The sequence below is a fragment of the Phyllobates terribilis genome, unplaced genomic scaffold (assembly GCF_046119375.1).
Source record: "Phyllobates terribilis strain yellow unplaced genomic scaffold, ASM4611937v1 Scaffold_46__1_contigs__length_10046794, whole genome shotgun sequence".
NCBI lineage: Eukaryota > Metazoa > Chordata > Amphibia > Anura > Dendrobatidae > Phyllobates > Phyllobates terribilis.
Genome location: NW_027362806.1, coordinates 5361861 through 5373917, shown reverse-complemented (window position 1 = coordinate 5373917; position 12057 = coordinate 5361861). Strand labels below are relative to the sequence as shown.

The following is a 12057-nucleotide window of genomic DNA, read 5'->3' as shown; positions in this document are numbered from 1 at the left end:
CTGGGTGATATAGCACACCTATATGTGTATAGGCTTACAATGTTTATTACAATATTATGCTTATATAAGAGATTTCAAGAATGTGGAATGTTAATTGTAAGATATAGTAACTGCAAGTTATCAGGCGGTAATGGGCAAGCTGAAAGGATATATCGGAGAGATGCATGTATGTTATTTTATTATTGTATGTACCGGTTTCTTGTTTTGTAAAAAAAAAACTAATGAAAAAACTCAAAAATTTATTGGATTAAAAAAAAAGAATAGGAAAAAGGCTTCTCCCCTGTGTGAGTTCTGTGGTGTCTAACAAGAGCTGATTTCTGGTTAAAACGTTTCTCACATTCAGAACAGGAAAAAGGCTTCTCCCCTGTGTGAGTTCTCTGGTGGTTAGCCAAAGCCGATTTATTGTAAAAACATTTCCCACATTCTGAACATGAAAAAGGCTTCTCCCCTGTGTGAGATCTCTGGTGATTAACCAAAACTGATTTATGGTTAAAACATTTCCCACATTCTGGACAGGAAAAAGGCCTCTCCCCTGTGTGAGATCTCTGATGTCTAACAAGTTCGGATTTCCGGTTAAAACATTTCTCACATTCAGAACAGGAAAAAAGCTTCTCCCCTGTGTGACTTCTCTGGTGCTTAACCAAAGCTGATTTATTGCAAAAGCATTTCCCACATTCTGAACATGAAAAAGGCTTCTCCCCTGTGTGAGTTCTCTGATGTCTAACAAGTTTGGATTTCCGGTTAAAACATTTCCCACATTCTGAACATGAAAAAGGCTTCTCCCCTGTGTGAGTTCTCTGGTGAATAACAAAATATGATTTCTGGTTAAAACATTTCCCACATTCTGAACAGGAAAAAGGCTTCTCCCCGGTGTGAATTATCTGATGTCTAACAAGATCGGTTTTCCGGTTAAAACATTTCCCACATTCTGAACATGAAAAAGGCTTCTCCCCTGTGTGGGTTCTCTGGTGAATAACCAAAACTGATTTACGGTTAAAACATCTCCCACATTTGGAACAAGAAAATCTATTGTCCACTGTGTGTATTTTTTGACTTACAGACTTTTCGAGGGTAAAACTATTTCCATTTTCTGGCAGTGAAAATGACTTCTTTGCTTTAGGAGCAGTTCGTTTTTCAATCCTTATGTTTTTATTTTGACTTTCCTTAGTAGTCAGTAATGAATCAGAAGACAGGACCTGTTTCATAGGATCAGATGAAAGATCTTTGCTTTGAAGGGATGATGGTAAATCTGGAGAAATGGCATTCACTTCAATTGTATCCTGTGGGGTCTCAAGATCATCCGATATAAATATCTCCTGTCCCTCTGATCTCCAGGTACAGTCATCTGCCAAGAAAAAAAAACAATTATTAATTTTGAATAAAACAACCTGGAAATTTATATTTTTGAACATTTCTACTTAAAATGTCTGTAGAAATGACAACTTATTGACAGAATGACAATTCACAGTCTAATAGAAAACTTCATAGGATGAACCATTGGATCGTGGTGTTCAACTGTTCATTCTGCCTCCCAAATATGGAATAAGAAGCCACCAAACAATGTTATGTAGATGAAAATGATACCAATAAAAACTTCTACTCATCCATAAACCAATCCAGCAATATCCACTCTCCCAAAGTCAAATCTCCCCCTCTCTTCTGAGCCTTGCAGTGCGTCCAAACCACATTTATCATCCATGTATTTGGCATTACTATAATGAGAAGAACCCTCTTCATTTACAGTGTGTGTCTCCTGGAGCACAATCTGGGCACTATGTGTTGGGGAATAAAATGGCCAATGGGCAATTTTTACTCTCCAACATCGACTGCAAGCTAATGTCCAGAAAGTGGCCGTGGAGTCAAAATAGTCACTACTCCTATAGATTAATTCACTGAGGGTTATAATTTCCAAAATGAAGTCACTTTATGGGGATTTCTATTGCTCTGGTTTTCTGCCATTTTGTCATATTAAGGTTTCTGCAAATGTTGTGTCCCATCTCCTCTGGGATCTGCAAGATCTGCATTCAAATAGCTAAATGGCGCTCCTTCCCTTCTTACCCTGCCATGTGCCCAGACAGTAGTGTACAACCATATATAGGGGATTGTCACATTCAAGAGTAGTTGGAAATAATTTGTAAGGTCCATTTGTTTCCTATTATCCTTTGTGAAGAATTCCAAAGTTATCACCATATAAAGTGACACAAGTCAGATTTGAAAAATGGAACCTGATTAGGAACAAAAAACTGTCTGCAGGAAGGGGTTAAATCAGAGGATTTTGGGAACGAACTGCTGTAGTCAAAAACTGTGAGTATAGACAATAACATCTACTGAAATGATCGAACTGAACAGTCTTCTCAGTAAATAGTGAGTAACTAGTGGAGAAACCTCTCTGGGGTAATTAGAGTCTGGGGCTCGGTGGCTCTTCATCATCTAAACTATCGTAAGGGACAATATTTTATGTCAGATAAATTCAAGAAGAAATATTAGATATTGAAGTAGAACTTTTTATAATAGTGCAGAGCTGAGGGGTCTTAAACCGGTGACTGAGAAGAATCTGTGACTTCTCTGCATTTAGTGGTCACTACTCACCTGGGTAGTCATATTGTAGGAATCTCCTCTTTACACCACTCATCACCCCTCACATATGTCTCTGTAGTATTAGTATGGGTGAGATCTTCACCCTGAAAACAAATATTGCAAAAGTCACAGACAGATGGAGAAGTCACATCTATGATCAGCTCTAATCCTGTCATCTCCACCGTTCTCATTACACAAGTATAAAACATATAATACTGGTGGATAAAACAAGACTGAGCACAAGACCTTCACAGCCATCTACAGTCATGGCCAAAAGTATTGAGAATGAGACAAATAGTAATTTTTCCAAAGTTTACTGCTTCATTTTTTGTAATGGCAATTTGCATATACTCCTGAATGTCAAAGAGTGATCAGCTTAACAGCAATTACTGTACTTGCAAAGTCAATATTTGCCCAGAAAATGAACTTTAACCCCCAAAACACATTTCAACATCATTGCAGTCCTGGCTTAAAAGGAGCAGCTAACATCGTTTTAGTGATTGATCCATTAACACAGGTTTGGGTGTTGATGAGGACAGGGCTGGCGATCAATCAGTCATGATTAAGTAAGAATGACATCACTGGACACTTTAAAAGGAGGCTGGTTCTTGGTATCATTGTTTCTCATCAGTTAACCATGGTTATCTCTAAAGAAACACGTGCAGCCATCATTGCACTACACAAAAATGGCCTAACAGGGAAGAGTATCGCAGCTACAAAGATTGCACCTCAGATAACAATCTATCGCATCATCAAGAACTTCAAGGAGAGAGCTTCCATTGTTGTCAAAAAGGCTCCAGGGCACCCAAGAAAGACCAGCAAGCGCCAGGACCGTATCTTAAAACTGTTTCAGCTGCGGGATCGGACTACCAGCAGTGCCGAGCTTGCTCAGGAATGGCAGCAGGCTGGTGTGAGTGCTTCTGCACGCACTGTGAGGCGGAGACTCTTTGAGCAAGGGCTGGTTTCAAGGAGGGCAGCAAAGAAGCCACTTCTCTCCAGAAAAAACATCAGGGACCGACTGATATTCTGCAAAAGGTACAGGGAGCGGACTGCTGAGGACTGGGGCAAAGTCATTTTCTCTGATGAATCCCCTTTTCGATTGTTTGGGACATCTGGAAAACAGCTTATTCGGAGAAGAAGAGGTGAGCGCTACCACCAGTCTTGTCTCATGCCAACTGTAAAGCATCCTGAAACCATTCATGTGTGGGGTTGCTTCTCAGCCAAGGGAATCGGCTCACTCACAGTCTTGCCTAAAAACACAGCCATGAATAAAGAATGGTACCAGAATGTCCTCCAAGAGCAACTTCTCCCAACCGTCCAAGAGCAGTTTGGCGCCCAACAATGTCTTTTCCAGCATGATGGAGCACCTTGCCATAAAGCAAAGGTGATAACTAAATGGCTCATGGAACAAAACATAGAGATTTTTGGTCCATGGCCTGGAAACTCCCCAGATCTTAATCCCATTGAGAACTTGTGGTCAATCATCAAGAGACGGGTGGACAAACAAAAACCAACAAATTCTGGCAAAATGCAAGCATTGATTATGCAAGAATGGACTGCTATCAGTCAGGATTTGGTCAAAAAGTTGATTGAGAGCATGCCAGGGAGAATTACAGAGGTCTTGAAGAAGAAGGGGCAACACTGCAAATATTGACTTGCTGCATTAACTCATTCTAACTGTCAATATAACCTATTGGTACTCATAATATGATTTCAATTATATTTCTGTATGTGATATAAACATCATACAAACACTAATAAAAACCAGAGGCCAGCAGTCCATGTGAAAATATAATTTTGGTGTCATTCTCAAAACTTTTGGCCATGACTGTACACATCATAGGGGAGATCTCATGACACCTTCTCTCCATCTACCTGATGATCCTGAGGAACATTGGGATCTTCTTGTTTACAGTCCTGTGGAAGAAGAGGTCAGGGACATGTCTCTGGTGTTGCCCTCTTACTGGATAGATCTGGAGGAAACACATACAGGGGCTGAATTCATTCTTTACATACAGATAATTATAGGCCGTGTGTATTTAGTCCTGTCTATTACCTGGTGATGTGAGGGGCTGGGGAACCTCCATCATTATCTTGAACAGATCTTTGTGACCTTCTAAATACTCCCACTCCTCCATGGAGAAATAGACAGCGACATCCTGACACCTTATAGGAACCTGACACAACAATGATACCGTCACCCCCCGATCCCTCCATAGCGTTACTGTATAATGTCCCAGCATTCCCAGCAGTGTCACCTCTCCAGTCAGCAGCTCAATCATCTTGTAGGTGAGTTCTAGGATCTGGTCATTGATGTCCTCGTGTATCAGGGGGTGAGGTGGAGGTCCTGTGATTGGGCTCAGGGGTCTTCCCCATCCCTCAGACACAGGGTCCTGACAGCGCTCACTAGAAGTCTTCTTTATTACTGTGTAATCCTGGTTATGGAGAGACACATTAATAAATCTCACTACAGACATTTCCAGAGTCCTCACCTCTCCAGTTCTGTCCATCTGTTATTCCCATAGATAAGAATGATGTAATGTGACGTCATCAGAATCTCTCACCTCTCCAGTAAGCCGGAAGAGGATCTCTAGGGTGAGGTGTAATATCCTCTCCACCATCTTGTCTCTGTCCATATCCATCCTTGATAGGTGATTCAACAAATTCTCTTAATATAGAAGATCTTCACTGAGAGGATCTGATATTGTAGAAACCTGAATGAGAAGAAGATGAGGCGATGTAACATCATAAAGAATCCTGTGTAATAATACAATTACTGGAGATAATAAGGGAAATATATCAGGAGATAGAATGTGTAGATGTTGTGTTCTCTAGTTTTTTATGGACTGGAACATAAGTTGAATTGCGGACTTAGACATCTCCTCCATACTTCCAATCACTGGCTAAGTTGGCCACTGCTTCAGTAAGAATCACCCAGAAACCCAAGCAGCAATGGTATTTTTATTATTTTACAACATTCTGCTTTTGTCCCTGACGTACTAATAAAACCTATATATTTTAGGCCACAGACAACAAGCAGTTTCTTCCTCGGAGTCGGCAGCTGAATACGTTTCTTATAGACTCATCTTCCATAACGCTAATTCTCGTCATATACATTACACGTGACATGAGAAATAACAACTTCATGATGAGGACGACATCTTCATCTTCTAATACGGCTCTAGAAACAGATATGGCCAGAGTCCGTCACTGACTCCATCATCACCGACCGTCTGTATGAATGTTTCCCGTCTTCCCCAGGTTGTAATCTTTTATCACGTTAGATCTCATTTATAAGAGCGTGTGTGTAAGAACAAGACAGTTATTTGATGCTAATGTCTCCATGTACAGTGGTTTTTTCCTGGATATTATGTTTCTTTTAGCATTTTCCTGTAGGCTTCCATATATTACATGAAAAACACCAAAAAAACACCCAGTTTTTCTTTTTTAATAAATTTGCAAAAATGTCTACATTTCTTGTTTTTTTTCAGTCAAGATGGGGTGCAGAGTGTACATTAATGAGAAAAAAAATGAACTTTTTAGAATTTACCAAATGGCTGCAATGAAACAAAGAGTGAAAAATGTAAAGTGGTCTGAATACTTTCCGTACCCACTGTATATATCAGGATGGGGGGTGGTCGAAAGCTCGCAACGGGTCCCATCATACCCTAGTTATGCCTGTATGTCCTGTACCCTGAGAACAATACGTTTCCTCCCTTCTTGTCTCCATAGTTGGGTCGTATGTATCTATTACAGGAAACAGAACAGAAACCTTATGATTCTTATAAAGGGGCAACACAAGACCCTCAGAGACCCTCAGTGCTGAAGGGGTTAATGCCCCCTGCGCCCAGTAATGGGGTCTCCACATACCTCCACCTGCAGAGCCGCCACCACATATATGTCTGCTCTGTGCGCACAGGAGCTGTGATGAGGTCACAGGAGGGGAGGAGTCAGGGGTCACATTATCAGGGGCCTCAGTGGATGCAGGACTCTGCTGTGCTGGTTGTCATGGTGCTGGATGAGCTGAAGGTTATGTGTGGGGTCAGGAGGGGTTTACAGTGTGGATGTAGCAGAGCCGTGTGTGTACAAGGTGTACGGAGCAGAGCCGCGTGTGTACGAGGTGTACGGAGCAGAGCCACGCGTGTACGAGGTGTACGGAGCAGAGCCGCGCGTGTACGAGGTGTACGGAGCGAAGCCGCGTGTGTACGAGGCGTACGGAGCGAAGCCGCGTGTGTACGAGGCGTACGGAGCGAAGCCGCGTGTGTACGAGGCGTACGGAGCGAAGCCGCGTGTGTACGAGGCGTACGGAGCGAAGCCGCGTGTGTACGAGGCGTACGGAGCGAAGCCGCGTGTGTACGAGGCGTACGGAGCAGAGCCGCGCGTGTACGAGGCGTACGGAGCGGAGCCGCGCGTGTACGAGGCGTACGGAGCGGAGCCGCGCGTGTACGAGGCGTACGGAGCGGAGCCGCGCGTGTACGAGGTGTACGGAGCGGAGCCGCGCGTGTACGAGGTGTACGGAGCGGAGCCGCGCGTGTACGAGGTGTACGGAGCGAAGCCGCGCGTGTACGAGGTGTACGGAGCGAAGCCGCGTGTGTACGAGGTCTACGGAGCGGAGCCACGTGTGTACGAGGCGTACGGAGCGGAGCCGTGTGTACGAGGCGTACGGAGCGGAGCCGCGTGTGTACGAGGCGTACGGAGCGGAGCCGCGAGTGTACGAGGCGTACGGAGCGAAGCCGCGAGTGTACGAGGCGTACGGAGCGAAGCCGCGAGTGTACGAGGCGTACGGAGCGAAGCCGCGTGTGTACGAGGCGTACGGAGCGAAGCCGCGTGTGTACGAGGCGTACGGAGCGAAGCCGCGTGTGTACGAGGCGTACGGAGCGGAGCCGCGTGTGTACGAGGCGTACGGAGCGAAGCCGCGTGTGTACGAGGCGTACGGAGCAGAGCCGTGTGTACGAGGTGTACAGAGCAGAGCCGTGTGTACGAGGTGTACAGAGCGGAGCCGCGTGTGTACGAGGTGTACGGAGCGAAGCCGCGTGTGTACGAGGTGTACGGAGCAGAGCCGCGCGTGTACGAGGTGTACGGAGCGAAGCCGCGCGTGTACGAGGTGTACGGAGCGAAGCCGCGTGTGTACGAGGTCTACGGAGCGGAGCCACGTGTGTACGAGGCGTACGGAGCGGAGGCGTGTGTACGAGGCGTACGGAGCGGAGCCGCGTGTGTACGAGGCGTACGGAGCGGAGCCGCGAGTGTATGAGACGTACGGAGCGAAGCCGCGAGTGTACGAGGCGTACGGAGCGAAGCCGCGAGTGTACGAGGCGTACGGAGCGAAGCCGCGTGTGTACGAGGCGTACGGAGCGAAGCCGCGTGTGTACGAGGCGTACGGAGCGAAGCCGCGTGTGTACGAGGCGTACGGAGCGGAGCCGCGTGTGTACGAGGCGTACGGAGCGGAGCCGCGTGTGTACGAGGTGTACGGAGCAGAGCCGTGTGTACGAGGTGTACAGAGCGGAGCCGCGTGTGTACGAGGTGTACGGAGCGAAGCCGCGTGTGTACGAGGTGTACGGAGTGGAGCCGTGTGTGTACGAGGTGTACGGAGCAGAGCCGCGTGTGTACGAGGTGTACGAAGCGGAGCCGTGTGTGTACGAGGTGTACGGAGCAGAGCCGCGCGTGTACGAGGTGTACGGAGCAGAGCCGCGCTTGTACGAGGTGTACGGAGCAGAGCCGTGTACGAGGTGTACGGAGCAGAGCCGCGCGTGTACGAGGTGTACTGAGCAGAGCCGCGCGTGTACGAGGTGTACGGAGTGGGGCCGCGTGTGTACGAGGTGTACGGAGCGGGGCCGCGTGTGTACGAGGTGTACGGAGCGGAGCCACGCATGTACGAGGTGTACGGAGCAGAGCCGCACATGTACGAGGTTTACGGAGCGGAGTTGCGCGTGTACGAGGTGTATGGAGCGGAGCCGTGTGTACTGAGTGGAGCCCTGTGTGTACGTGGTGTACGGAGCGGAACCGCGTGTGTACGAGGTGTACGAAGTGGAGCCGTGTGTGTATAAGGTGTGCAGAGCCGCGTGTGTACGAGGTGTACGGTGCTGAGGTTTTATTCGATAATCTTCTCCTGCCCTTTGGATTCTCCAATGCACCAACAGGATTTCACGACTTTCTGAATGATATTTCTCTGATTACATCGGGAGATTTCTTGTGATTTATCTTGATGATAGAATTTTCTCTCCTGATTTGGATTCTCACCAGGAACATGTCCGTCTTCTATTAGAAAGGTTGAGGGAGAATTCTTTCTTTGTTACAATTGAGAAATGTTTTTTTTTCTGTTCAGGAAGTTTCATTCCTGGGGGTAATTTTATCAGCTGATGGGTTTACGATGGATCCTGGGAAGGTGAAAGCCATAATAGATTGGGTCCAACCTAGTGACCTGAAAGTGTTGCAACATTTTGTAGGATTCACCAACTGTTATAGGAAATTATTTAGGTTTTTTTTCTCAGATTACTGACCTCACATATAAGGGGGCAGATCTCAAGGTTTGGTCACCAGATGCTATTGGGGCTTTTGAAAAATTGAAGGAGTGTTTTATGTCTGCTCCTGTTCTAATCCAACCCGATCCCCAAGAACCATTCATTGTGGAGGTGGATGTTTCATTCATTGTGGAGGCGGATGTTTCGGAGATCGGGGTTGGGGCCGTTTTATGTCAATGTTCCAAGACTCTGACCAATTTGCGGCCATGTGCTTTTTTATCAAGAAAATTTTCATCTGCTGAAATAAATTTTGTGGTTGGGAATTGTGAGTTACTCACTGTTAAATTAGCCTTTAAAGTTTGAAGAAATTTTCTGGAGGGAGAAGTTCATCAAATCACTGTGGTCACTGACCAGCAGAATTTAGCGTATATTGAATCAGCTGAATGGCTAACTCCTAGACAGGCCAGAGGGTCCCTATTTTTCTCTAGATTCAATTTCTCTATCACTTTCAGGCTAGGATCCAAGCAGTTTTAGTTCTGTTTCTCCTCCAAAACCTCCATTCTCCCTGAGGGCATTGTGGTTTCTGTGATATCCTTGGAGGTTGAAGCTGAGATCCGTAAAGTCCTATCTGTTCTGTCTACTCATGAGCAGCTAAGGGAATGTTCATAGAGTTATTCTAGTTGCGACCTGTCGAGGTCACCAGTTGTCTGTTTATGTTGTTTAGAAGCTGCACATCATTTAGTAATACTCTAAGGCTATGTGCCCACGATGCAGAAATGCTGCATATTTTTTCTGCTTCTCCCTTCTCCCTTGCGGTTTTTACATGTATTTTTCCCGCCAGGTAGAAGCATTTGTCAAGCGTTTTTGCATGCGGGTTATCAAGCTCTTTTCCAAGCGATTTTAGCATCACTTGGAAAAGTGCTTGACAACTTGTTCACACTATATAAATCCATGCAGCCGGCATGGATTTATATAGTGTGACCAAGTTAGTTAAAAAAAAAAAAAGAATAAGAATGGTAAAAAATAAAAAAAAAAGATTATACTTACCTTCTGATGTCCTCCCGGTGTTTTCGCTGCTCCCTCCGGTGTCTTGGGCGGTTCGCGGTGTTGTGAAGGACCTGCAATGACGTCATTGAGTCATGTGACGGGTCACATGACTCAATGACGTCATGGCAGGTCCTTCACAACACCGCAACCCATACAGCAGACCAGACGGAGGGGAGAAAACACCGGGAGGACATCAGAAGGTAAGTATAATCTTTATTTTTTATTTTAAACTCTTTTTTTTACAGGTTCTATGGTACCCGGGTCTGGAGGAGAGTCTCCTCTTCTCCAGACCTGGGTACCATCCGCACATTGAACCATGTGATATCCGCATCTGGAAATGCAGTGATGCGGATGTCACGCGGTCCAATGCAAGTCAATGGCGGATTAATGGACATGCTGCGGATTTTTGAGCGCAGCACAAACACTGCGGAAAATCCGCAGCATGGGCATTGACATTGCGGCTTGTCATGGGGGACGGATTATCTAGCGTTTTTTAAGTGTTTTTGCTGCGGAAATTCCGCCGCAGAAACGCTTGAAAAATGCATAGTGGGCACGCAGCCTTAGGCTTAGCGCCCACGATGCAGAAATGAAGCAGAAATTTTCCTGAGCATTTCTGCATCTCCTTGGCAGAAAAATGCATGCAGTTTTCAAATGCGTTTTTGACACGTTTTTTTTTTTTTTCCAATGCATTGTATAGGCAAATCTGCATGCAGAAATGCACAAGAATTGATCATGTCAGGATTTTTTCTGCGAGTAAAATCCGCGCAGAAAAAATCCTGACCATGTGCACAGAACTTGCAGAATGTCATAGGAAGTCATGGGATAAGGTATGCAATGCGTTTCTGGAGCGTTTCTGCGCTGCAAATCCGCACCAAAAACGCATCTGGGCACATAGCCCTATAGTCACAAGAGTATGTCCCCTTTAAGAATAATGTGTGCTGATGGACCGACCCCCTCCTTCCTCAGGGAGAAAGAGTTCCTGTAATCAGTTTTCCCAGGCTTTCAGGGAAGCAGATAAGACGTGTGACTGGCTCTACACTCTCTACAACTTTTCCCTTGTCAGATGATTCCGGTAAGAGCAAATACAGTTTAATGTTTTGTGTGAAATACTGTAAAGTGAAGTGTATTGTGCTCTGAGATACACCATTTAGTTAATGCCTCTTGCACTGTACTCAGGTTGATGCATTCTGTATAGAATAGAGCCTGTGGCTGTGATCTTTACCTCATTTATTCCTGTTTACTGTAACCTGTATTATTACTATGTTAGTGCTAGTTTCTTTAATGTACCCAGTACTGACTGTCATCATTTTGTATTGTGTTATAGTTTTTACCACACTATCAAGTTCATACCATCACCATTAAATCAAGATTACTGAACGCTACAGTCTATTTAATTGAGAATGAATGAGGGTTAAGCTGTATGCTAAATCCCCCACAGCATCATATGTGGAGGAAGGCAGAACAGTAAAAACGGACCCTGGCCGCAGGCGGTGGTTGAACAGACTGTACGGGACCGCTAACGTCCACGCTGCACCGCATACGGGCATTACAGCAGCCGTCATACAGCCACAGAGAACAAGAGCCCAGCCCACCCCCCCCCCCCCAGCAAGCAAGATGCCATTCCCACCATGCGGAAGCCCATCCGCATATAGACTCAGTTTCCCGCCAAAGTATTCAGCAGTCTACAGCTAAGCGCACAATGTCTGGAAGCACTAATGTCTCGAAGACCTCACTCAAAACGAGGTCACGAGCAGGCTCTAGCAAGTCATCAATAGCAGAGCTTGCTGCAGTCGCTCGCGCCGAAGCCGAGGCGGCCAAAGCGAGATCATCCTTCACCGCGCAAGAGATGCAATTATAGTTGAGACAAGTAGATCAAGAATCAAAAACAGCTCTTCTACAAGCAGAGAGTGCGCGTCTGCAAGTGTCTCTGGAAAGACTTGCCACCGACAGAGAGGCAGCGGCCGCAATAGCCAAG

The 12057-nt window shown here is 45.8% G+C and overlaps 1 protein-coding gene across 1 annotated transcript; it reads right to left on the bottom strand.

Annotated features, from left to right (window-relative positions):
* Positions 1 to 4479: 4479 nt before the first annotated feature.
* On the bottom strand, positions 4480 to 6512 carry LOC141191484 (gastrula zinc finger protein XlCGF66.1-like). Its single transcript, XM_073661383.1, has 6 exons — positions 6448 to 6512; positions 6188 to 6324; positions 5142 to 5291; positions 4836 to 5012; positions 4634 to 4754; positions 4480 to 4550 (listed from the first exon to the last, which is right to left on the bottom strand). Exons 3-6 carry the CDS (start codon positions 5217 to 5219, stop codon positions 4510 to 4512), a joined length of 417 nt encoding a protein of 138 aa, XP_073517484.1. The 5' UTR covers positions 5220 to 5291; positions 6188 to 6324; positions 6448 to 6512; the 3' UTR covers positions 4480 to 4509.
* Between the last annotated feature and the right edge of the window lie 5545 nt (positions 6513 to 12057).

What these genes read in the sequence shown, in the direction of transcription:
- LOC141191484 (XM_073661383.1), bottom strand. Translation starts at nt 5,219, where the DNA reads ATGGATATGGACAGAGACAAGATGGTGGAGAGGATATTACACCTCACC. An exon ending in TCTTCCGGCTTACTGGAGAG is followed by an intron (nt 5,013 to 5,141) that starts GTGAGAGATTCT and finishes CTCCATAACCAG; the next exon opens with GATTACACAGTAATAAAGAA. An exon ending in TTGAGCTGCTGACTGGAGAG is followed by an intron (nt 4,755 to 4,835) that starts GTGACACTGCTG and finishes TTGTTGTGTCAG; the next exon opens with GTTCCTATAAGGTGTCAGGA.